The 27,386-nt window shown below is 37.7% G+C and overlaps 1 protein-coding gene across 5 annotated transcripts in view; it reads right to left on the minus strand.

The window, feature by feature from the left end:
* Window positions 1–27,386, minus strand: part of DIAPH2 (diaphanous related formin 2) — a 285,202-nt gene that overhangs the window by 241,302 nt on the left and 16,514 nt on the right. For 3 of the 5 annotated variants that reach the window (XR_015750723.1, XR_015750724.1, XM_087972139.1), the window contains exons 2-6: window positions 24,833–24,865; window positions 23,235–23,411; window positions 20,167–20,271; window positions 15,700–15,720; window positions 1,939–2,078 (exon numbers count right to left, since the gene is read on the minus strand). Coding sequence is in view for 1 of the 5 variants with exons in the window: in XM_087972139.1 (XP_087828265.1) it covers window positions 1,939–2,078; window positions 15,700–15,720; window positions 20,167–20,271; window positions 23,235–23,411; window positions 24,833–24,865 (476 nt within the window). In the remaining 4 variants the exon portion in view is untranslated. The remainder of the gene's footprint in view (window positions 1–1,938; window positions 2,079–15,699; window positions 15,721–20,166; window positions 20,272–23,234; window positions 23,412–24,832; window positions 24,866–27,386) is intronic. The other 2 variants (XR_015750725.1, XR_015750726.1) reach the window with 2 other exon arrangements.

The following is a 27,386-nucleotide window of genomic DNA, read 5'->3' on the forward strand; positions in this document are numbered from 1 at the left end:
GGCTATATGCTGATTCTGTAAACCTCTTAGAAAGAGCTGCAAAGCACTGTGAAGTGGTATATAAGTCTAAGTGCTATTGCTATCTATCATCTACCTAAAGCACTGTGAAGTGGAATATAAGTTGAAGTATTATTTCTATCTATCTATCTATCTATCTATCTATCTATCTATCTATCTATCTATCTATCTATCTATCTATCTATCTATCATCTAGTTAGCTAGCTAGCTAGCTCTATCCACCAGAGCTGTGGTGGCACAGTGGTTAGAATGCAGCATTGCAGATTAATTCTGCCGACTGCCAAACAGTGCGATCCTAACCAGCTCAAGGATCCTGATCGGCTCAATCCTTCCATCTTTCTGAAGTCAGTAAAATAAGGATCCAGATTGTTAGGGGCGATACGCTGACTCAGGAAACTGCTTAGAAAGGGTTGTAAAGCACCATGAAACAGTAAATAAGTCTTAAGTGCTAAGTGCTCTATCTATATCTATCTATCTATCTATCTATCTATCTATCTATCTATCTATCTATCTATCTAGTTGAATTGACAATAAATTAGTTACTCAGATACATGTAAAAAACAGGACTTGAATGAGCTACAACACTTCACTAAAAGCATAACTAGTTTAGTCCAGAAGCCAGTTCATAATTTTCGTTTCCTGGAAATACATGGGAAAATTACATTGGGATGGAATTCCACTTAGGGTTAGGGTTGGATTTGGAAAAGAGAAAACAAATATTACCCATAGATTCACAGAGGTTGATTATCCTTCGAGGTTTCTTACATTTCCAATCCCCCTTATTTTCATTTCCTGGATAATCCATGGGAAATGCTAACAGGTAAAGGAGTAACTTTTCAACTTCCTGTTTAAGGACAGGGGTTGCATTTCTGGAAAGCAGACTTGCCAAAATCCCGTGCATATCAAGAGGGACAAACTGTCAAGCCCAGTTTAATGTATTCTAATTGCAAAGTTAAAGACAGCTTGAGGGTGGGTTCTGAATGCAACAAGGCAAAATATTAGCACATCAGCCATATGTTGGTGTATATAGAAGTATTCACAGCTTACCCATCAACAGCATTAATGTTCAGCCCTGTGCCTCATTTACCAGAGGTAAATAACAACATCAATCCCTTAAAATCTGAAGCTGAAAAAAATAAAGAGCTTATCCTTCCAATACGGTTTCAAGGAAAGTGGCTTTACACAGTGTACGAGCATATCAATTCATAATCTACTGTGTTGGAGTCATTTGATTTATACGAGTTGCTATCTTGTGTTTAATAGCAATAGAAATTGCACATAGACTTATATACCACTTCACAGTGTATTTACATCCCTCTCTAAGCATTTTACAGTGTTACTCTATTGCTCCCAACAATCTGGGTCCTGATTTTTAACAAACTCAGAAGGATGGAAGGCTGAGTCAATCTTGAGGCGGTCAGGATCAAACTGCTGGCAGTGGGCAGAATTAACCTACAATACTGCATTCCAACCACTGCACCACCACAGCTACTAAGACCTACTACTTGGCAGAGAACTTTTTCTTGTCTTTTAATGACCCTGTAATCCCTTGCATCGGGGTAAAATCAGAGCAACAGAATGGAGCTGAATGAACAGAATGGAACTGGCCGGATGCCTTTTCTGTCGCCAACGCGGAGTTCACACCAGATATATTCTCATTGCGCCCAGAGAGAGAAATATCTGCCGCTACCTAGGATCGAACTCACAGCCTCCTGATTGTGAGGCAAGAGCTCCACCTCTAGGCCACTGCACAGCCCTGACAGAGAACTAGATAAATAAGATAATAGAAAGCAAAACAAAAAAAAACACCCACTGAATATGTGGCTTTTTGATGTGATTGGTCTAAATCCTACATTTTGTTTCAACTTGGCATACAATATTTTGCAAATTCCTACTTTGCAACACTTGCGAATAACCTACCTTACTGGATTGCTTGTCAAAGAAACCCTCAGAGATTCTAAGCAGTTGAGAAGTTTCTCTTCCGAGATACCCGATCGTAGTTCATGGACATATTCCTGCGACGACAGTGTGCACTCGTGTTTACTGTTTTTCAGGCCACCCTTAATAAGAAAAAAAAAAACCAAGGGACAAACTTAATTTTGGGAAACAAAAGTTAGTTGACACATGTAATCAAAGAAAAGCAACTTTATTTCTCCAGGCTCCACTTCTTAGTAAAGTTCTCTACATGCCCAATGAACCTAACTCTGCAGATATAATTACTTACTTAACTAGGCTCGGGTTATTGGATTGTACAGTTCCTATCCCTTCATTTTCTTACGGACTTATCCTCTCACCCAACTTTAGCTGGGATAAAAGTTAGGACTGAATCAATTTAACCATGTAATTCTAATGACAGTCATAATTCTCATGGGAATTTGGTTTTAAGAAGATACATTTTAAAAAAAAAGTCTTAAATCCCTACAGACCTACACAGTTAAAATGGTATCTTAAATTCCCTGCGTGTTCTATATTGTATTAATGTGTTCAATTAAGTGTCGTATATAGGAGAAGAAAATTGGCATATTATTATTTTTTAAAACAACTGTTATACACATGCATACAGAGAGAGAGAGAGAGCAAACCTTCCTTAGTAAACAAGAGGAAACAAAACAGTGGTGGGATTCAAATTTTTTTACTACCAGTTCTGTGGTTGTGGCTTGGCTGGACATGGACATGGCATGGCTTGATGGGTGTGGCTTGGTGGGCATGGCAGGGGAAGGTTACTGCAAAATCCCATTCCCTACCCACCCAGTAACCAGCTTTCCAGCTCCGTTCTCCTGTGCAGGGCAACCGATCAGCTGGGACTTGGGAGGCAGAGAATAGATGGGGGCAGGGCCAGTCAGAGGTTGCATTTGCTGGTTTTCCGAACTACTCAAAATTTCCACTACCGGTTCTCCAGAATTGGTCAGAACCTGCTGAATACCACCTCTGAAACAAAACCAGATGAGCTAAATCTACTTTATTGTAAGGTTACTGTCAGCCTTGGAAGCCATTTTTTTTACTTGGAAGGCTGCCACATTCAATGCCTGAGAATTTGGGAGGGGGGGTTTCATAGTGGAGTAAAAGACTAGACACAACAACACTCTTTCTCAGAGAGTCAAGGACATGTTGCCCTGCACCAGGAGAGGAGTGTTTGGAGGGATGTCTCCAGTTGGGACAAAGATTTGATTGGGCCATGTGATAGACTGATGGGTGCAGGCAGGGGATGGATCTTTGATTTCTCTTTTGGGAAGGGAATACCTGGAACTCTCAGATTTGGGTTTTCCCAGGTGTGCCAATATGACAACTCTAATAAAATGGAACTTTGAGGAATTGTTTGTCTCAGAGTTTATTGGGTTGGAGTTGGTCGGTTGGAACACTGACAGTTACATTAACAGATTCTTACAAGTTTGAGAGTACAAACTTCCTGGCAGCCATTTTTAATTGCTATACCTGTTAAGGGAAGTCCTTTTTAGTTTCTTTCTTTGGCTATTAACTAAGTGGGGATTCCACCTTCTCTTGCTTGATTATTTCATAGGCAGCATCTTCTCTACCTGATCCTAAGATTATTCATGTATCCATGACATAGACATAGACATATAGACATATACATATAGACATATATAGACATATATATAAATAATGTTATTCAGCTTTGTTCGGGTATTTTCCCACGTCATTATAGTTGTGCTTTTAAAGTTGTAGCAACGTTTCGGCAGAATCTCATCTGCCATCATCAGGCTTCTGTATAGTGTTAGTCTGTGACTCAGAGACGAACACAATACAGAAGCCTGATGATGGCAGATGAGATTCTGCACAAATAATGTTAAAATAAATATCAATAATTCAGTTGTCCCTTTTCTCAATAATAAATAAAAAATAGCAGACACTGATTTGGGCATCTCTAAAATATTAATTCTACATGTATACAGGTTTATTTCTTCCCAAACATTAAAATGATTGTATTTGAATCACCACTAAAAAGGGCATCCATACTCAGAAACGTTAGCTGATATTAATTCTTATAAATGTTTAGAAATCCCTAACCCATTTCCTGAAGTACTCAGTCTCTGGAACTTCAAAATTTCTCAATTCTTGCCCGTCGAGAAGAATCTAACTTACTTTTGCACCTTAAAACAGCTCTTGAGTCCCCTGCCATTGCAAATAATAAGTAATAATGAATCTATTCCAGATGGTTAGGAGATGCATTGAATCCAAATAATTTCTCAATATACTTCTTAATGATCCCTCTGCATATCACCATTCGAATGCCACCAACCTAAGATTTTGTTTATTTGTTTAAATTGAGAAAAAAAAATAACCTATAGAGGGGAAAAGAGATTCTCAGTAGTAAATTTCCCCACTGTAACTTTTCTCCTAATCTGGCTGGAGAATTTGAAGCCCTAGATCTCCGGTCTAACTCAACATTTTGCATTCAGAATATTAAGTATCTACTCACAGGCTAATTTTTAATACATATCCTGCTGGAAATTATGGTGTGTGTTTACACATGTACTAAGAAATGCGATGTGTTCTGCACATACAATGCCAAAAAAATATTTAAACAGATGTTCAAGTTTTAAGGCAAAACTATTTTAAGATCCTGAAAATCTATGTACAGCAGCTTTCCCGATCATGTTTACTTTAAATAAACATAGAGGACTATAAAATTTATATGTGAAAAATAAAACTTCTGAGCTGCTTATTTGTTTATTTCTCTTCTATGGCTGCTTGAGCTTGCTTTAAAATTGTGACTAACAACAAAGGTTATACCACAATAAGAAAATACGCCAGGTTTAATTTAATGAAGATGCCATGGGCTGCAAAACTAATATTGATGCATTAGATATCTATTAGGTATAATGTTGAGGTACCTTCATTTGCCGATTTCCAGTCATTCTAATCAGATCCAGATTTTTTCATCCTTTTAAGCCTATAAAATTTACCACATGGCTTTTATGATGGAAAGGGACAGAGGGTGAGAGCATAACTGCACACAGGGAAAGAAATTAATGCAGTCTAACATGCACTGCCTTGCCATAGCCAGCTCCAATGAACACACGTACACCCTTTCACCTTTCCTCCCATTACCTTGTAAGTTGTATCAGAAGGCAAACATCTTTCATAATGTTGATTCTCCATTTATAGTCACATCATCGCATGTACAACAAGAGTTCAAAGCCATTTGTTTCAGGAAGGGCAAGAAGAATAGGTTTGACCTCTAGACCACTTCACATTGTTTTATACCGCCATTGATCAAAAGGCTCTGCATAACGCAAATGTACAAAGCCAATTATAGGGCACAAAAGTCAAAAGGCGATACTCATTAGCGCTGGAGAAGAAAGAGTATATTTCACGTGTCAATAATAATGGCCAATTCAGCATTTTCCAGTCACTGTTGAGGAACTTCAAAAGAGCTGCAACCTAACTTGCAAGCCCAGTTAACGTAAACAACGTTTAGACATGCACACATTTGTGTTATTATGTGTAGTGATATCCAAATCTACCACTTTGTGTAGTCCTAATATTCTTATTAGAGTAACTAAGATTAGTAGGCAGAAACAGGAGATAACATCTTTAACTTTGTAAGCCACCCAGAGACATCTTATGGCGAGATGGGCGGCAAATAAACTTAATAATAATAATCTTAGAATGTGTTTGTTTATTTCCACCCCCCATCTCATATCCAATGATTCTGGGCAGCTTACCAATATAATTCCATGAGAGCCAGTCTCAAGCCTATTAAAATGGCTGAAAACAATTGCCTAAACATTCAGTTTTTGCAGTTAACATTTTTACTGAGTTATAAACAGAGGTGGTATTCAGCAGGTTCTGATCAGTTCTGGAGAACCGGTAGCGGAAATTTTGCATAGTTTGGTGAACCGGCAAATCCCACCTCTGACTGGCCCCGCCCCCATCTATTCTCTGCCTCCCGAGTCCCAGCTGATCAGCTGGGTCTTCTTTTGTTGTCCTGCACAGGAGAACGGAGCTGGAAAGCAGGTTAGTGGGGTGGGAAGGGAATGGGGATTTTGCAGTAACCTTCCCTTGCCACGCCCACCAAGCTATGCCCACAGAACTGGTAGTAAAAAAATTTGAATCCCACCACTGGTTATAAAGTATTATCAATTACAAAGTAAATAGATAAGCAATGTGGTGGGGAAGGGGAAAGAGAAGTGAGGAAAGATAAGAAAAGAAAAAAGAAAAAGAAGCATTGACTTAGACTCTCTCTGGTACAGAAAATAAGGCATTAATATCAAATCAAAACTTTTTGCTTTGGGGGAGTATGATTCATATTTTAAATTCAGAAAATTTTGAAAATGGAGGTAAAAATGAAATCAGAACTTTTCCTTTTGGGCTTAATGGTAAAAGAACTGGGGGGAAAATCGGACCTTTGTTATTATATATGTTGACTGCAGCAAAGACTATTATTATATGCACAAAAATGGAAGGACGCTTTGATTCCTACTATGGACGAAGTTGAAGGAGTTGGCTGAAATGGCAAAATTGATCACTTTGATTAAAGAAAAGAACACAAGTACTTTTGTTTCCACATGGAAACCGCTTCTGAACTTCGTGCTTAATGTGGAAAAGAATGAAGCTCTTGATTTTACCAATTAGACAGATAGATCTTTACAGAAATGGCTTGTTCATATTATTATGAAAAAGCAAAAAAGTTGTGATTTGATGTTAACTGCCTAAACATTCCGAACATATGAAGGGGATCAGAATAACTACTTTATAAATGTCTACCTATAGAAATAATAAATGAATAAATAAGGTAATAAATAATAATAAAAATAATGGTTCAGTGGCTAAGACACTGAGCTTGTCGATCAAAAAGGTCAGCAGTTCGGCAGTTCAAATCCCTGGCGCTGCGTAACAGAGTGAGCTCCTGTTACTTGTCCCAGCTTCTGCCAACCTAGCAGTTCGAAAGCACGTAAAAAACGCAAGTAGAAAAATAGGGACCCCTTTGGTGGGAAGGTAACAGTGTTCCATGCGCCTTTGGCATTTAGTCATGCCAGCCACATGACCATGGAGACGTCTGGACAGTGCTGGCTCTTCGGCTTTGTAACGGAGATGAGCACCGCCCCCTAGAAAACGTCTAGCAAGTATGTGCGAGGGGAACCTTTACCTTATAGCAATAATATAAAAAATTATCTCATTAAAAATCAATTGATTTAAGAGGTACCTCTACTGAATAACTTCAGAAAATGAAAAGCATTATAAGGCAAAGCTGGCAAGCAATGTTACCTTCAAGTAAGACCTCTGTCTGATAGATCTGTTGTCTATCAACATGCTATACATGTTGTCATTTGTTAACACAAATGCATTTCTAGACTCATTAAGGAAAAAGGTTTTAAATTACTTACAAAGTAATGTGATTCTTGTGGCACCAACCCTGAAACCAGAAGACCATAAGTTCTAGTCCTGCTTTAAGAATGAAACTGGCTGGGTGACTTTGGGCCAATCTCTTTCAGACAGAAAATGGAAAGCTACCTTTGAAATCTTTCTAAGAAAACTGGAGGGATTAGTGCAGAAAGTCATCATGAGTCAAACCGACTTGAAGGGAGAAAAGCAGGAAATAGCTACTGAATGATCATATGAGTTTATTATCATATGACTTTCCTTTTTTTTCCACGGAAAACTCTCTGTACCATTTAGCTAGAGGAAAACTTTTTTTTTTTTCAAATTTATTTTCTTGCAGACTTTTTACTGTCAGGCTAGGTGATATTATCAGTGCATAAGAGAGTGGAGATGTCACCATCTTATCAAGCTGATAGCAATGGAACTACATAACTCAACATTTTTCTTCTACTGCAATATCAACTAACCAGTATGCATCGTACTGATTCTCCCAAATTTGACAGATGAGCAAACATCTCTTTACAAGAAGACTACATCATAGCTACAGCTCTTGTAAATTGCAGGTTGGCTTATTTCAGAACAGTGGTTATTATTAATAGACAATTCCTAAAGCTCCTTAGCTTGACATAGTCTCTCTGCCTGTATTTAATGAAGTCAAGTCAGATATTTTTCCACCCACAGCATCCCTAATAGGATTTGTATATGTCTGATAGTTAATTATATCAGGGAATACCTCAAGTTCACTAATCCTTTTTGTGCATCTTTCAACAGTTAAGACATGCTAGATGAAGGTATTTTGATTCGCACAACTGTGTCAACCATTAAGAGTATAAAAACTTAACGGAGTGTAGAAAGATAATGAAGAAATCAAGAAACTCAAAATATCACACAAGTCTCTGCAACTCCTTGAATTTATGGGAGTAGTGTATCTTCACAATTCTGCAAGACCTTCTTTTTTTTACAGAGAAGCATGTTTGATCACTGCCTCAAACTCTTGTCCCAAAGATTCTTTTTTCAAAAGGCAACTGGGCTTTCTTGTTTTTCCTTGAAGATGTTTTGCTTCTCATCCAAGAAACTTCTCCAGTTCATCTAGAAGAACTAGAAGCTTCTTGGATGAGAAGCGAAACATCTTCAAGAAAAAAAAAAAAAAACAAGGAAGTCCAGTTGCCTCTGGAAAAACCTTTGAGACAAGCATGTCTTGGATGGCAGAGAATCTTCCATGGATGCCACAAACTCTTGTTTCAGTTATCATGTTTTGATTCTATTAAGAACATCTTTTATCAGGCAAGAGTACTTGGCCAACCTTGCCTGCATGCAGAAGCTAAGCAAGGTCACACTTTATTTTTATGAGGTGGGAGCCAGCTATAAAACAGGAGGTCTGTAGCCCCTACTCAGAATACAGCCCTTTAAGTAGAAATGACAGATCAATACCATACTGTTGTCAAGAAAACTATATGAATGTGTCTCCTTAGTCATCAGTTACTGACCTTAATTTGATGATGCTTTTAGTTCTACTTCTGAAGGACACAGATACCATTATTCCAAAAGGATGGTTCTGTTTCAAATAAATATTTAGGGAATGCTGCAGAATGCCACTGAACAAAAGTAGCAACAATGGAAATGAGATATAGTTTACTGACCAAGCAGAAATAATGGTGCATTCAAATTTGCATGCCATCTTGGACTCTCCTATATCCAAGGGCAAAACATAAACCAAACTTAAATCTCAGACTATCACTAGGCAAGGATTTTTCTGTGTCGTGCACCTTGTACAAAATCACGTCAGAATAAATTCCAATAGTGTAAAGGTTTTTAACTCCAGATAATTTTGATACACACACACACACACACACACCAATATTTCTTCTAAATTATGCTGCTTTCTTTGTCCTGCATTTGGTCATTTCTACTTTGCTTGGGATTTAAAACTTAAAGTCTTCAACATTTAAACATGTTGGTGTTTAAATAGTTCTTGGGAACTATTAAAAGCTAAGAGAGATTTTTGTTTTGGAATTAAGATTTCCCCATGCTGAATTTAAGCAACCTTGTGAAATATATATATATATATAATATATTATATAATATATATTATATTATATTATATTATATTATATTATATTATATTATATTATATTATATTATATTATATTATATTATATTATATTATATTATGTATTATATTATATTATATTATATTATATTATATTATATTATATTATATTATATTATATATATACACAACATTTTGTATATATATATATATATATATATATATATATTTGTATATATATGTATAAAACAACATTTTGCAGCAAATCACTGCCACCTTTGCAATTATGCCAGCTTTGCCTTATAATGCTTTTCATTTTCTGAAGTTATTCAGTAGAGGTACCTCTTAAATCAATTGATTTTTAATGAGATAATTTTTTATATTATTGCTATAAGGTAAAGGTTCCCCTCGCACATATGTGCTAGACGTTTCCGGCTCTATCGGGCGTTGCTCATCTCCGTTACAAAGCCGAAGAGCCAGCACTGTCCAAAGACGTCTCCATGGTCATGTGGCTGGCATGGTTAGGGTTAGGGTTAGGGTTGCATAATTATGCAATTATGATGCAGTTTTTAAATACACAGTGGTAATTCAAGCATTTCAATTCTTTCAAAATTGATAGTCTTGGGGGAAAAAGGAGGGGGTTTTCAAAATCCATTTTCAAAGCTCTTCACCTACACATTCCCAACTGCTAGCCACAGTTCAAAGTGGATAATTCTTAACAGGATTACTGTCTCTCAATGTTATATTTTGCTTGCAGCCTACCCAACATTATAACTCAGTTCATCTTCTTTTGCTGTAGACATGTTAATATAAAGTGCTAAAGCTTGAACCTGATTCTTTAATGTAGGATTCAGATGTAAGGAACCTAAGAAATGATTCAACCTCCAATTTTATTACTTAGCTGCTTATCTCTAATGAAATGTACAAAAATACTAAGAGCGGTACTTATCTTACACAGGAAGAAAAAAAAATATTTATATCACTGCACAGTATTTCATTTGGAGTACATTACATCTTTTATGTTCTTCCTAACATGGATTCGCACATACAAAAATCCTGAACCAATTAAAGAGCTACATTGCAAAATTTCTCCGATTGCTCCATTGAACTATCTTCACTATTAAAATGTCCAACTTCTCCGATTCGAGTTACTAAAATGCATGCTTCGGACTTCTTGTGTTGTGCACCACTAAATTCCATTTACAATTATTTCTGAGGACTTGGGAACTGTAAATGAGAGTATAAAAATGCAGCAATAGGTGTTATGTTAATCTAACTCATCTTTCCACAATATAAAAAAATAACCTTCTAACCTCACTTAACCAAGTGGCTTAAAATAATATAAAGTTATCAGTTCTGGTAAAATATAGCCTAGCCCGGGGGAACAAAAAGAAAACATAAAAATAAGAACCCCAGACTATTCATTTCAAGGATGAATTTTAAGGAAGAACCTTTGATCATTTGTCAACTGAGCCACCCAAGAAATATGAATCAGGCTATAAATTGTACTGAGATGTTACCAAGAATCTGATGACTCACAGGTTTTGTAAGAACATTAAGAGCCATGCTGCAGAGATAAATATGGTCCATCATTTTACATCTTCCACTACCAATCAGACGCTTAAAAGAAGCCACAAGCAGAATATGACTACCACAAAGCCAACCTCCCTATGTTTCTGCAGAATTAATGTACCGTCTCATGAAGAATAGGAAAAGAATAAATATGAAAAGAGTAATTTAGAAACTGGGACTGCTTCTAGAAACCCATCATGAAAAAGAAGCTACTTAAAAGTGCTTACAAATGAGAGTTAGATCTAGAATGTAAGGCACCAGAATAGAAAGTGGGAGACCGCTGAATTCAAGTCCCACTTTACCCATGAAAGCTATTTGGGTGACCTTGGGCCAGTCCCTCTCTCTTTCTCTCTCTCTCTCTCTCTCTCAGAACTATCCACCTCGCAGGATTGTTATTGTGAGGAAAATAGGAGCAGGGAGGTATATTGGATATACTCGCTGCCTTGAGTTATTTGTAAAAATAATAAAGGCGGGATGTCAACTCGTAAAGCATTCCTGGCCTGCTCTCGAGTTGCCATAGGCAGGAGGGAGGAAGGAAACTGATGGAGCAGCAGACACAACCAGAAGCACATTCCATGCATACCTTCTTCAAGGCTGTATCCCAGGCTACCAGGACCAACCGGAGAGGCGTGATTTCTACAGGCCACGAAAGTGCCCCGTTGGAGAATGTGATTTATGACACACCCTGGGGGGAGGGGGGAAATAGGATCATAGGTGGGCCGTAAATTACGTCAGGCGGAGCTGACTTCATTTGGGTATGTGTCCACATGTTGCTCCTAATAAATAACTGAATTTCTTTTGAAACTTGGCTAGAGGTACATGGGTTAATTAGGGCATCCGTCGGAACCCTGACATAGGATACAAATAAATAAATGAATAAAGTCTACAGAACAACATTTGCAGAAGACTAAAAGTACAGCTCCACCCTAATTAATCCACACTACAATGAAACACCATTGGTTCCCATCTAATTCTCATTCCTGTTTAATAGGAAGGAAAACATTTGTTTCATTTCAATTGTTTACTCTTTGATTGAAAATTACAGAAGGCCAAGATCATAGAGTCACTAAAATGGAGACGCGCCATCTACATGTAGTAGTTAAGCTGTTTTATTAAGATTGGGGTGTCAGTGAAGTTAACTGATTCATTTTGGGCTGATCATTCTCTTTCAGCCAAATTCACCTGACCTGATTATAGCAGTAAAGAAAATTGGAAGGTGATCCACACCATGATTAACCTCTTGAAAAAAATAGAATATATATATCTAAATTTTAATCTAATTTAGTCTGAACTAAGAAGACCATAGGCCACTGATTTATCTGTGATAATTGTGGCGAGATATTTTTTCCCCCCAACTTAAATTAGCTGTCACTGTAACACTTCCAACTTTTCAAAGAGAGGCAATAAATTAACAAACTTTAAATAATTCATATCAATGAAAAAATAATATTGCAACTAACAGCAATTACAAAGCTTTATAATCAACTGATTTTTTTTTCCTCCTTTGCATTCCTTGTTCATGATAAATTATAGTTTCAAACATGATCTGGGATGCAGTTTCTAACTTCATTGCCATTCCAAATTAGGCTTCAAAAGTATCCTTCCTTCCTTCCTTCCTTTCTCCCTCCCTCCCATTTTGGACACTAGGGGGAATCAATCCATAAGCCTTCTGTTCTATTCCTACTTTTTAAAAAAAGCAGAAAGAGAAGAAACTGTGGAACGCAGCAAGTAGCCTAAGATTATCTATTCCTGTGCTGTTAGATAAAGTGGGGCATTTAATTAATTAATCAGTGGAACGGCTTGCTACAGGAACTCTGGATGCTCCATTACTGGAGGTTTTTAAGAAGAGATTGGACAATATTTTGTCTGAAATGGTTATAGGGGATCTCCTGCTTCAAAAGGGAGTTGGACTAGAAGATCTCCAAGGTCCCTTCCAGCTCTGTTATTCTGAAAGAATTTATAATAGTCAGAGATGGTTTTGCTTTAGCTCAATACTCCCAACTGAGTAAACATGCCAGTGTTCTGACCAAGGCTTCCGAGACCGTAATTACGCACATGCTTATTTTAAAAACAAGTCTTTATTTTATTGCAACACTGGGAATTATTTCCATTTCCAGCCAGTAATGAATCTCAAACAGTCCCTCGAGATAAGCACCCACCTTTCCTTCCTGTGAAGTGCTGCCAATAACAGAAGGGTCCAGTGAATTAGAAAAAAAAAAAAAACCAACTGAAGTACAAAGAGCTTCAAGAATGAATCTGAACCGAAGAAACGACTTTGCTTCCTGCAAAGGTTTCATCATCTTTGCCTTTCCTTTATACCTTATGGGAGGGGCAAATGCCTCCCAGTCTTACTCCTGAGTCGCTTTTGTTTCAGCTGCTCTTGCCTTCTAGCAGCTCTGCGCACACGTGCACTGAGGCTCCCCTTATTCCTCTTATTTGCTGCTGCCAGACTCCGAAGGCTCCGGAGGCAGCACCCCACTCCCAGATTGTCCTGGCCCCATCTCTGCATCGGACCCAGGACCCTCGTCCGAGTCCTCTCCAGACTCCTGCAGAGTATTTTTAATGGCCGGATGCCCTTCCTGTTGCCAATGAGGAGTTTCGTTCAGCAGATATATTTTCAGTGTGTCCAGAGAGAGAAATGTCAGGCCTCTACTTAGGATCGAACTCACAGCCTCCTGATTGTCCCCTTTCTTCCCCACTGTCTGATTCCACTGCCGTCTGCACCGGCTGCTGGCGAACCACAACAGCCAATCTATTCTTTGGTCCCTTTGTCCATGGCAATATTCCAAAATGTCCTACTTAAGCCTGTTGGGATCCGATGAGAAGCTAGTGCAGATGTCTATAAACAAACAGTTTTCTTAAAATTTAATGTTTGGATGCCTCTGATACGTATTTCCTATGCTTAGGCCTGCACTGACTCTCAAACTAGCTTTTTGGAATACTTGCAAAATCAGAAATAAAAAATTCATTATTCACTACACTCCAACCGTCACTTTGGCATTTTAATTTGCAGGCTATTCCTTGCAATTGCGGGAACTGCTTTCATTCAGGGGCTTAATACTCTAATTTGTTTTATTTATTAATCCACGTTAATATTCCATTAAAGTGCTTTTAAGAGACTTACAATAAAAATGAGAACACAAGTACACCAATCAAAAGCATTAATACGGTAAAAGATATAGCTTATTTCTATCTGATTAAATCCTTCTTAAACAACTGAAAACTCTTAAAACTATCTTCAAATGTTTTTTAAAAGCTAAAAGGGTGTCAGCTGACCTCAGATTGATCCAAGAAGAAGCTATGACTGAGAATGTAATTTTCCAGGCCCATGGCAGCATCTGAAGCATCCCCTCTGTGTTGTAACTTGGGTCTTCTTCTTTTAATGACCCCATAATCCCTTACAGGGTGGAGTCTGAGCAACTGAATGGAGCTAGCAGAGTGTTTTTAATGGCCGGATGCCCTTCCTGTTGCCAAGGCAGAGTCTGGTTCAGCAGATATATTCTCAGTGTGTCCAAAGAGAGAAATGTCTGCCTCTACCTAGGATCGAACTCACAGCCTCCTGATTGGCCACTGCACTACTCCTCTGTTGTAACTTGGATGATGGACAACATTTATTTGAAGCAGACAGACCCAAAGTTTGTAAGCGCCAAGCCTGTTGCGACCATAGTTCTAATCAGTTTCACTACAGGTAGTCCTTGACTTACAAGTACATATTTGTTTAGTGAAACATTGAAGCTACAATAGCACTGGAAAAAGTGACTTATGGTGGCTTTTCACACTTATGACCATTGCAGCATTTCTGTGGTCATGTGATCAAAATCTAAATGGTTGGCAACTGGCATGTATTTATGATAGTTGCACTGCCCCCGGGGGTTGTGTGATCACTGTTTGTAACCTTCCTAGCTGGCTTCCGACAAGCAAACTCAAAAGAGCAGACAGAACTTGGGGTGGGGGAGGCGGAGTTAAACACATCATCAGCTTAGAATCATTGCATTTCCACAATTGCTTCCGGGTCCAAACCCTCCTGAATTCCATTGACCTTTATCTGGTATCGATTTAGTACTGAACTTTAGTCGATTAGATTCTTGTGCATAGGGACTGAATACATCTTCTATGCTACAAATGCTCCTGATTATCTGTGCCTAACAACAACTTACTTTTCTGGTCCCACCTAAAGTCTCAGCATCAAAGAATAAAATCACACAATTGCTATGAAATGCACCCATGCATGGCACAAGGTTCTTTACCAAAATGTGGGATCTAGATCAAGAGTGCATACTTTACCTTACAGCGATTAAACCTAATAATTTTGGATTCCCCTACAATATGTAATCCATTCTTATATCAGCACACCACAAATAGCAAAATAAATGCAACTTGTTAGTGATCAATCAGTCAATTTAAGAATGGAAGTGATTTTTATTAATCTTGACGATTCTCAATTCATCAAATTCTCAATTCTCCCCTCTCAAGGTTTCATTTCTATTTAAGAGACCACAGATTTGCCACAGGAAATTTGGGATAAAAATACTTAAATTCGATTCCATTCTCCTAAATGTTTAGGCCAGAATTATACTGAAGATGAATCTACTGCAGCAAATTAAAGAGTCATGCAAATAGTCCATATAAGGTGCAATACTGGCAAACGATCTGTCTATTTTTACTAGTGTTATATCATGCAATCCGAAGCTAAGACAGATAAGAGATATACTCACCGGAACTTTACTTCCAATTATCTGCATGCAGTGATCAACGAAGAGAAGTGAGAGCAATGAATAAAAACAAAAAGAAGTACAATAAATAAGCTGAAGCATTTCACACAACCCAACAAGTGTTTAGGATTTAGTAAATTGTTAAAAGATGTTTAAAATTAAAACAGAAATATTCACAAACAAGCAAGTCCAAGAACTATAAAAAGAGATACTTTAATTGCACATATCCATAACAGTTTAATACAACAAAGAGGACTTGTTTGATTAAGAATACAGTGTGTATTAGTGCATGCAAAAAAAGAACAGTGAAGAATTCATTAGGTACACATTTTCACAAAACTGCCTCTTTTTTTTTCCTGAGAAAAAGCTTGTTACAGGTTAGACAGCTGCAGCAAGCAGACTAAATTGCAGCGGTACTTTTATTATGTTTTCACTCTAAAATTTAAATAGCTCTCTGTTTTCATTCAGTGCATCTACACAGAATGCCAGTCATAATAAAAGAGTTGCATTGTGTTCATTTTGTAATTAACAATTAATTACTACGTATCATTTCTACGTTCCCACCTTTGGAAAACAAGGTGATTAGAACTACCAGATAATCTTCTTTTTTTGCAATTATCACACCAAAGGGCTCACTACAGGAGAAAATTATGCTGCTGACTCAATTCTAGACCTGATTTCTAAAGAGAATGAGTCGAAGAAAGATATCGTTCAAAACATGATAAGGAAGAACAAAAAAAAATTGAGAATGGAATGAGCTGATCTTAATCTATCTCCATCTCCTGTCTCCATCTCTATGTATGTATGTATATCTATCGATGGCTCTTATGGTAGAAAGAGATGTTTGCTTCATCATAGTTCTAGCAGCATCTTTGGCAAATTCACACAAAGCTAGCTATAGTTTCAAGGAAACATCTGTACAACCTCCTGTTGTATGATAGTGGCTGGTGGGACAACATTTAAGGAACTATAGATACAAACCAGATCTCACCTCCATCATCTTCTTCAAAAGTTCTAGCAGAATATAGTAATAATAGTGACCTACTGTTCAACACAGACCTAATATTGTATCTTTTACCAAATATCACTAGATGGATTGTTATTATTCGGAGGAGATATCTGATATAGAGAAAACATTTTAATGCATTCATACAATGGAATACAGGGTCAAGAGGCCAAATGCATACCAAGTCCCCATTTAAATATAAAGTTTTCCGATTCAAATACCTGAAGAATCATCTAACTGCAGTAAGGATTAGCCTGACCAAACTCTCGCAGACCAAACGGGCGTGTTGAAGATCTAGCAAGATAAGGAATTGACTAGGTATGTTTCCTGGTAAAATACAAAGGAAAAATCCCATGGGGGCGGGGGGGACCCACTGTCAACTCATAAAATATTTCTATGGTCTTTTTAGAGTTGCCAACAGAAAGGGAGGAGGGAGCACTGCAGCAGCTTACAAAACCGAAACTGCATTCCATAAATGTTTTCCAGAGATAGTAACTAGGTGACTGAAGTTTCTGCCTGGGAAAATTCTAACCGGAGAACATGATGGGTGATTCTTGGCTATAGATGTGTCCCATTGGAGAATATGAATTATGATACACCCAGGGGTGGGTGGAAACCAGGGTCAACGTGACAATGAATTATGTGTCTCAGAGTCGGCTACATCCAAGCAGTGCTGGCATGTTAACTCCCAATAATTCCTTTTTAAGTTTTGGAAGTTTGGCTCAAGACTCATGATTTAAATAGGGAGGCAGCTCCAACGGCGGCAGCAGCTCCAAGGGAACTCCAAATGGCGGTGGAGCTCCAACGGCATCTCCTAAATGGCAAGTCCCCCCACCCTTCCCCCTATTTTGCATGTTTTAAACTGTACCCAAATTTGGGGGGGAGGGGCGCACCGATTTTATGCCTAGAAACATGCTGGGTCTTCCGATGGTGGAGGCCCAGATGTTGAGAAACACGGTAACTAGGTAACTGAAGTTTCTGCCGGTACCCTAACCGAGAACATGATGGGTGATTCTGTCATAGATGTGTCCCATTGGAGAATATGATTTGCATACACCCAGGGGATGGGGGGAAACCAGGGTCAAGGTGACAATGAATTATGTGTCTCAGAGTCGGCTACATCCAAGCAGTGTGGCATGTTAACTCCCAATAAATCTTTTTAAGTTTTGGAAGTTTGGCCAGAGCACATATTTAAATAGGTAACTGCTACAGAGCCCTGACACCCACTTAGGGTTAGGGTTAGGTCTCCAAGAACTCAGAGAGCAAAATGGACACGAGTGTTCATTCAGCGTTATCTCCATTTTGCATTCTGATTTAGTTACGTTAAGAGTTTATTCTCATTCTGCCTTTAGGTATTTGAAAAAGGAACGGAATACACAAGCTTGCGCCTCCCAAATCACCCTAACTACAAACAATAACTTGAGCACAAAAAAACTGAGTAAAGATTTTGAGATTTTTGGCACCTCGAAGTAAAGTAAAAGCCCTATCCATCCCATAATTCTGTCTAAAGTAGGCCAGGGGCAAAAGCACTTATCAGTTGAAACATATTTCTGCCCTCGGATAGCCAAGCAAATTAAAGAACATGAAATCTATCCATTCTGGTTGTGGTACCAGCTTGTAAAAAAAAAGTGTTGCAGAAAGATGAAGAAGAGGAGGAACTGTCATGCCCCTGTCGGAGTCTGAATCTGAGGAGGAAGACGAACAGCTGACAGGGAGTGGGAGTGTGGCTCCGTTGGCTGTGGAGGCAGCTGGGGAAGGGCAAAGTCCAGCTGGGCAGAGCAGGAGAGGGGCAGAACAAGGGAGAGGGGGTTCAGAGAAGACCCGGGCCCACCCCTTCATCCTAGGGCATGCAGGGAGGAACGGAGAAGAGAGCAATGTGGGTTGCGTGGCTTATGGGGGAGGAAAGAGCCCTGATTCCCTTCATTAGCCACACCTGGGAATGAGAGTTTAAAAGAACTGAATGCTGACTGCAGCAGCTGCTGGGAGCAAACGTGACTTTATCCTATGTTGACTTTGCTTATCTATGTTCCTAGCATCTTCCCAACCATGTGAGCTTTGCCGTGCCTTCACGTCTGGAATTCTTGCTCCCTCCCTGCCAAACTAATTACCTCATTTTGACTTATAATTACAGTTTGTATTGACCATGTTGTGGACTTGATTCATTGTAGTCAAAGGCTGTTCCTGGAAGTTTTTCTCCAGCCAGAAAGTAACCTGGACATTGGGGGCCAATTGGAGCTAATAATTGGAGCTAATAAAGGGACTCTTATTGATTATCTGACTGTGTTCCCTTTGTGCCACACCCCGGGTCATCACAAAAACTCTTGCTGTTGCTTTCATCTTACAATGTTTCCTACACTGCTTGTTTGTTAGGTGTAGCAAAAGCTATTTTATACATAGCATTACATCTGAGAAAACCTACAATCTTAAGTAGCTTCAGCCTGATATTAACATGATACAGGAGAACATTATGGGAAGTACAGATAGATCCTCAACGTACGACCACAATTGAGCCCAAAATTTAGGTTGTCAAGTGAGACACATTAAGGGAGTTTTGCCCTGTCTTCCTTGCCATAGTTCTTAAGTGAATCACTGCAGTCGTTAAATTAGTAACACAGTTGTTAAGCAAATCTGGCTGCCGGTCATGTCACTTTTTTTCAGTCCCTTTGTAACTTCGAACAGTTGCTAAATGAACTGCTGTACCGTGTGGTAGTTTGGAAGTCACCAAATGCATATTTCTATTAGCAGAACGGAAGCAACAAAGCCAGGGGGATCATTTCAGCACTTTAAAAATGACAATTAATGTCATGATTTCTCTTGAAGATCTGCATTTTAAAACAACCGTTTAGAATCAAGAAGCCTCTTGTAAAAAGCTACTTTACAAAAAAAAGCATTGCTTGCACAAGGCATGCAGAATTTTGCGTAGCAGTCCTAACAGTCGGATTCCTCTTGGACCCAAACAGATTTGAGACAGGTTAGGAAACATCCCAAGAAAGAACAGCATACGAAAATGAAATCATTGATCCCAGCAGGTTTTTTTAAAAAGATAGCACCAAATTTATAGCATCAGTCAACAAGAAAGCAGTTAGGAAAGATATTTTTGCACCTTAAGTCAGAAAGTCCAATTTTTTTTTTCTTTCTGTTATCATGCATGCAAGAGACACTGTGGAAAAAAGCTTGATAATTATTCCAGAGAAATGGATTTAAATTACTTATTGGTTTACTGTAAGGAGAGAATCATGTTTCAAATGACTATCCGGGTATGAGATATGCAATACATTCTAATTAAGGCTTTTATCTACCCTTGAAGGCATTTTAAAGGATTTCAGGAAGAAAGCTTTGTAGGTGCTCTTAATAACGATAAACTGAAGCAGAAATTTGGAGATTTGAGTTGAAAACTGCAGATGTTGTTAAGAGTATTAGCCTGACCTATCTTGGGAAGCGAGGAAGGCAGAAACTCTACTCACAGATTTGGCAGTTGCAGAAATGTACTGGACAACCATTTCACGTTTTGTGGTCAAATCTTTATTCCGTAAAGGAGCTTTCCGTTCTTCATTTAGATTCATGTCTTCCTATAAATAAATAGGCATAACATTGCCAAGATTGGATTATTATGTCATAGTTTTTCTTAATCTTCATGACTGCAGATGCTAAGAATTGCTCTACATCTAGGCAAAATATAGGGTTGGCTGGTTTATTTGAGACAGGCTATTTCTCATCATTATCCTAAACTATTAGTTTATGGAAACAGCTTTAATGTAGACTTCAAACTCTTCCTTTTTTCAGTCCCCATATCACACCCAATGTCGGTAAAATGAGGACCCAAATTGTTGGGGACAATAGGCTGACTCTGTAAATTGCTTAGAGAGCACTGTGTAGTGGTATATAAGTAAAGCACTGTGAAGTGGTATATTTTATTTATTTATTTATTTATTTGATTTGCCAATTGTTTACAAGATAATAAGTATAAATGTATACATAGTTGTGAATACATGAAATGGTTACATATAAGAAAAATAAAAGAATAAGAGAAACAATAGGACAGGGACGGTAGGCACGTTGGTGCGCTTATGCACGTCCCCTATAAGTCTAAGTGCTATGGCTATCGCTATTGCTATCTGTTGTGAGTTATATCATTTGCAATCCCTATACCATTTGAGCCATAACATCATTAAGCAATTGATGACTTTTGCACAAATGTATCCATCGGGCCAAAGTCATAAATTCATACAAGTGGCAGAATGTCAGTTCACAACATTACTGTGCAAATTAGGTCAATCTCCAAGATATGCTATTTTCTGATTAAGTGGACATTCCTGAATAATCTTCACCCTCCCCCAATTAGTCTTTAAAGCAAGACTTCACTGTGGATGGGATATTTGACAATTTTATAACGTTGCTTTACTTTAAAAATAATAATAATAATAATCTTAAACTATTTGGTTTTTAATGTTTTATTATATTGATTAAACTGTACATTGCCCGGAGCCGCTCTATGAAGTAAGTGGGTAATTTAAAAATTTGATATATAAATAAATAAAGATACTGTGGGGAAATAAAACATAGGAAGTTTGAACAGTTATATAATTAACAAATGCCTGTTTACAAAATTGTGGTTCACAATGCAATTGTTGTTATGGTGATAAGCTTCAACATGTTTTATTTTTTTAAAAAAAATGAACCGAAGAACAGGAGCTTATATTAATTCTTTATACCTCTGCTAAATTGGACTACAGCCTGAAAACATATATTCCATAATAAATGTATTAATTTATAGATACACACATGGCGGTGCAGTGGTTAGAATGCAGTACTGCAGGCTACTTCTGCTGACTGCCAGTTGCCTTCAATTTGGCAGTTCGATTCTCACCAAGCTCAAAGTTGACTCAACCTTCCATCCTTCCGAGGTCAGTAAAATGAGGACTCAGATTGTTGGGGGCAATAGGCTGACTCTGTAAACCGCTTAGAGAGGGCTGTAAAGCACTATAAAGCGGTATATAAGTCTAAGTGCTATGGCTATTGGCTTCTTTGCTTTCGCTGCAACAGGCTAACTTGCTGATGAATTCTATGAAGGGGTGCATTTAAATCTTTGTAATCTTCCTGACAAAATTCTTAATAACTTCCATTAGGAAAAAAAAAATGGAAATAAGGTTTATTTATCAAATGGCTTTCATTTTCAAAACTACTTTCACTCCCTGGTGGATTCATTCCATACTCATCAGCACCCTAACCATTACAGAGCATTTTGAGCTGCAAACTGTTAGTGGCTAATTAGAAACTATTGAAAAATTATCTTTATGGGGATAAGACATGATCAAGCTATTACACACAATTATGTGGTCACTGAGAAGGATGAAAATGTCACAAGGGCTGTCCATTAGCATTTTTATTAGAAGTAAAATGGGCTTTCTAAGGCCTCTACTCAAGAAAGCCAATGTAAAGCCCTGTTAGAATCCTCCATCCTCAAATCATCAACTGTTAATTAGTGATTTCACTTTTCTTAGGGAAAGGAACTGTTCCATTCAGAAGTTTTATAGACCTTTGGCACAAACCTCTCATACAATGCGCTATTTGTAATATACCATGTTTCCCGTTGTAGCAACGTTTCAGCAGAATCTCATCTGCCATCATCAGGCTTCTGTATTGATGATGGCAGATGAGATTCTGCTGAAACGCTGCTACAACTTTAAAAGCACCACTACTATGACGTGGGAAAATACCCGAACAAAGCTGAAGGCCATACATGTAAGTACCATGAAAACTTAAGAAAAAATAATAATAATAATAATAATAATAATAATAATAATAATAATAATAATAATAATAATAATTATATATATATATATATATATATATATATATATATATATATATATATATATATATATGTATATGTATATGTATATGTATATGTATATATGTATATATGTATATATGTATATATGTATATATGTATATATGTATATATATATATATATATATATATATATATATATATATATATATATATATATATATATATATATATATAGCCACCAAAAAGGCAACAGGTCTTATTTTGGGGGGATGTCATCCACTGACTAACCTCACTTGTGTGCATCACCCACCCATCCCCGGCCTCCTTTTTACTGCCAGAGGCCTTCTTCTTCTGCAGCCGGCCTCTGCAGTGGATAACAGAGCTCTGGATCGATCCAGAGCTTTGTTATCAGCTACAGAGGCCTTCAGGAAAGCTTTGACAGCCTTGCTGGCTGCAGAAGAAATGGGCCGGCAAGGCAGGTGTTGGGGTGTGTGAGGCCTTGGTACAACTGTCCAAAGATAAGTAGTAGGGCAACTCCACCCCTCAATCCCCACCGTAGCTTATTTTTTACTCATGCACTCTGGAGTGGGTAGGATCTTAATTAGGGCTTATTTTGGGGGTAGGACTTATACTGGGCACACATGTAAAAATTAAGCTAGGACTTACTTTCAGGGTAGGTTGCATTTTCAGGGAAATAGGGTAGAAAGAAACACATCTATTGAGAATATTAAAACTTACCATCATTTTCTCAAATAGGTCCATCACTTCTTTTTCTGATAAATTCATTGAACGTTCATCAAACAGTGGCTGAGCCACTGGCAATTCATTAATAGAGGCCGGTGAGTCGATGGGGTGCTGGATAAGTAGTCTCTCCTTTTTGACTCCAGATTTCCTAAAACTAGTTAATCTGTCCCGCTGCAAAAAGAAAATAAATATTCTTAAACGTAGATATCTAGGAGAAAATGCACTGATGCATTACTTGACATGCCAACAACACAGGAATAATCATGCCCAAAATTAAGCCATACCACTTATTTCTGAGACTGTACTTCATGTGCTTTGTTTTATCTAATCTTAGTTACTGGACAGAATCAGGATGTGTGGTTTAATAAAATGGAGAATCTCCAGATTTGGAACCAAATAACTTTTTAAACAAGAAAAGCTAAGTTTAAACCAAGCCAATTTTTATTCTGCATCCATTTCTTCTGCTATTAATCAATAAATAAGGCACAATTAGACTGAGATTCTAGAAGTACATTGTTCTCTGAAGTCTTTTAGGCCAATATTAAAACCCACTTTGTGTATAAAATTAAAATAAGGTATTTAAAGAAAGAACACTTAGATTTTGAGAACATTTTTACATATCTAACACTTAGTTTTGTTCTTACATAATCACAGCACACTCAGCTTCATACCTCATCACCTAATCATCATTTCCATAAACTGGTAACTGGTGAATGTTTAATAAACTGAATATAAGTTCCTTTTGTGAGGCCTGAACCAAGGCCCTCCATGATATAAGTACAGTCTCACTGCAGAAGCAAATCAGCTGTAAAAATGCCTTACATAAGTTAAAGTTACATGCTTCATCACATTAGTTGAAGATAACATTAAGAAGCACAATGTTGCAGGCAAAGGGGCTTAATCTACTGTTTCTCTCAGCACTACATGCACGCCTGGTTATGTATTAGTAGAAAAGAATCTATTTTTGCTTTTGCTTAGCTGGAATATATTCAGCATAACGAGGGTCAGCAAAAGGTGGGAGCCACTTTGGATGATGGGAAACCTTCACGAGATGAATGAGCTGGGTGCAGCTTGGTGAAATTCAATAGGATTTTACTGGAACAAGCTATGGATTGTAATACATCCAATGCTCCAAGAGTGCAAAACTGCAGCAATGGCTAATTCCCTCCAAGAAGGTGTCAATTTATAGTATGTCTTGAATTGGAGATAGAAGATTGCTTTTTAAAATAAACAGATCAGTCATAGCCATAATCGCCATGGAGGTAGCACAAATTAACGGCACAAGTTGATGATGCCAAGACTTTTTGGAATCAGGATACAACAATAAAATCAGGTGAGTTTATCTACTTCCCATTTTAGAAGACTAGTTAAAATTACATTATCACATGGAGGGCTGGTACCCTAATTTAATTTCAAGATTTCCCTGGAAAACAAATTCTCTTAGGTTGGGGGTGACAGCTAGTGTAAGAACCAGTTAGAATGTTAGTGGTTATTAATAGAAGCACATCATACATCTGTGTTTATAATTAAGGTTATGCAATATACTGTAAGCAACATGCACTAGAATACAAACCCACATATGAGAATCTTACCACATCATCTGCCAAAGTTTTTATCTGCAGATTCTATTCAAATCAAGAAGACAAGAAAATGGGTGTTACCTAGTGTAAATCAAATTTAAAGATCCCTCTTTTCATTTGCATTGAAACCTTTTCTTATTTTCTCACTAAATATCCACCTAAAAGGGTATCAACACTCTTGCCATCACAACAGAAGCTTCCTCTGGAGTGCAGGTGTTACACACATCACTTTAAACTAGGCATGGCTGGCGCAGGAATTCTGGGAGTTTGAAGTCCATTGTTGCCCAGCCCTGCTCTAAACCCCTCTATTCAATCATTCAACTTTCCAGTTTTCACCATGAGACCTGTACAAAGAAGGTAAACTAAAGGAGAAGACCATGGAAAAGAAAGAGAGAAAAGCGAATAAAGCTATTTGGTGGGATACATTATTTTCATTCTGCCCATTTAGAATCAACACAAAACAAAAGCATATAATTGGAAAATTAGGTCTGTAAAATACAGACCATTTCGATCATTAAGAATATGATACTGAAATAGCTTAAGATGAATTCTCAAAATATAATGTAAAACAAGAAGTTAATTTTTAAGTTAACTTGGAAGTTTTGATAATGTACTTGGCCAAAATATGCAATATAGTCCTAAAAATAGAGTGATGATTATAGAGGCTCCCTGTACCAATTCTACCTTCCTTCCTTCCCTCCCTCCCTCCTCCCACCCATCCTCCTTCCTACCTACCAACCTTCCAACCAATCTATCAACCAACCGACCAACCTTGGCTTCTATGGCTCGAACTACCAGATTCCTCCTTTACCAAGATGTTACAATACTATCAGAGATTCTTAGAAAACACAAGTAATAGAATCTGCTTTACTAGAATGGTGTCCACCTACTTCTGACAAAATAATGTAAAGCAAGGATGATAGAGACATCATGGGAAGTTATAGGAACTAGATTACTAGATTACTTTTTGGTAAATGACTATTAAATAACTGGTTACACCTAACCGATTTGCTGATTAATCTCCAGAGTATGTTTTCAATATTACAAGTGTGATCACCAGCACTCCCTCGCCCCAAAATTACTTACTTCTAATCAAGCTATCCTTGTCTTTGATCACAATTCCCCATGGTGCAATTTGAGCTACAGTGGTATAGTAATGGACTGGAATTGAGAGGGAAAAAACAGGTTTGTGTACATCTTTGGCCACTATTCAGTCATCCTCTCCCACTTCAATGGAAGTGTAGGAGACATGTAAGAAGAAGCACTATGTATCTCATCTTGCGTAAGAAGTGGGGACAGACATCTAGCATATCAATTAATTAAAATGCAGGTAGGTTCTGCAGGTATTGAACGCTTTTAAAGAGCCACATCTTTAGGAATAAAAACCGAGCTCATCATGATTTACCAGCTTGTAAAATTTTGAAACGTCCTTCCATCTATGACACAGAACTACCTATAGCTTTAAAAAAAAATTCTCATGATTTATCACAGAAACTCGGGGGTCACTGCTGTTTAAGTAGGAATCTCTTTATTCTGGTAAACAAAAGCATTTTCCCTGGGAACAATAGGTACTTACTTACTCTCATCCAATGTGCCATCTAATCTCATTTGTTTTGTTTGAGACCCATAGTTGTGACTAGAACATTTTTATGTTATGTATTCCAAACTATTTTTAAAAAGAACATACAGCACTATATTTCTGCTTCATATAATAACTCAAGCAAAGCTATTTGGAAAGCGAGTTTGAAGCTATGGTTGAATTCTGGACATATTCCTATTATTATTTTCAGCAATAGGCCACATGTTGTATTAAATTTTGCTACACTTATTTATTCCAATGTATTTTATTCATCAATAATGCATAAGATTCTTCACTTCAAAGCTCATCACAAACAAGAGAAAAGCTATTATAATACAATCCCGCTTGTTTTCGAGCTTTAACTATGACTGATTAACCATTCCTGTAATAGCACAGGAAATCTTTAGTGTTCCATCAATGTTGCCATCTCAAAGCAGGCATAATTCAAGGTGTAACTAGTCAATTATTCCAACTAGCATTCTTTGAAGGACAGCTTGAAGTCTACCCCCCTTAACAATCTGAACACAATCTCGCTTTAATTGCCCTAACCAAGATGGTCTAAAATCCACTTTGCTTCAACAGGCCACTGAACTGCGGGAGGGGGGAAAAAAATAACACAGATCACTTTTTCTATCTATTTAGAAAATTGAGTCCATGCTGGATAGGGCATAAGCAAGCAATTTCTACCCTAATGTTTGCATTTATTTCTCAAAGTGCACTGCTTAGAGAAATGAATGAGCTGACATGGAAATGCAATGTGATTTTGGTGCTGCTCAATTTGAAAATTCCCTCTACTGTAAGAGGCCCAATCCACCCACCCCTGCCAGTATTTAATGATAGAAAGGACCAAAAGGAAACATACGTGAACATATAGTCTGACCTTAATTTGCCATTTTAAAAGCATGTTGGTTAAATTTCAATCTGCACAGCACTCATAAATCAGATAATGAGCATCTAATGTAAACAAATCTCCTGAAACAATGCTGA

Source organism: Notechis scutatus, chromosome 10, assembly GCF_049901735.1.
Source record: "Notechis scutatus isolate UNSWTSFEM ecotype Mainland chromosome 10, rNotScu1.2, whole genome shotgun sequence".
NCBI classification, from domain to species: Eukaryota; Metazoa; Chordata; class Lepidosauria; order Squamata; family Elapidae; genus Notechis; species Notechis scutatus.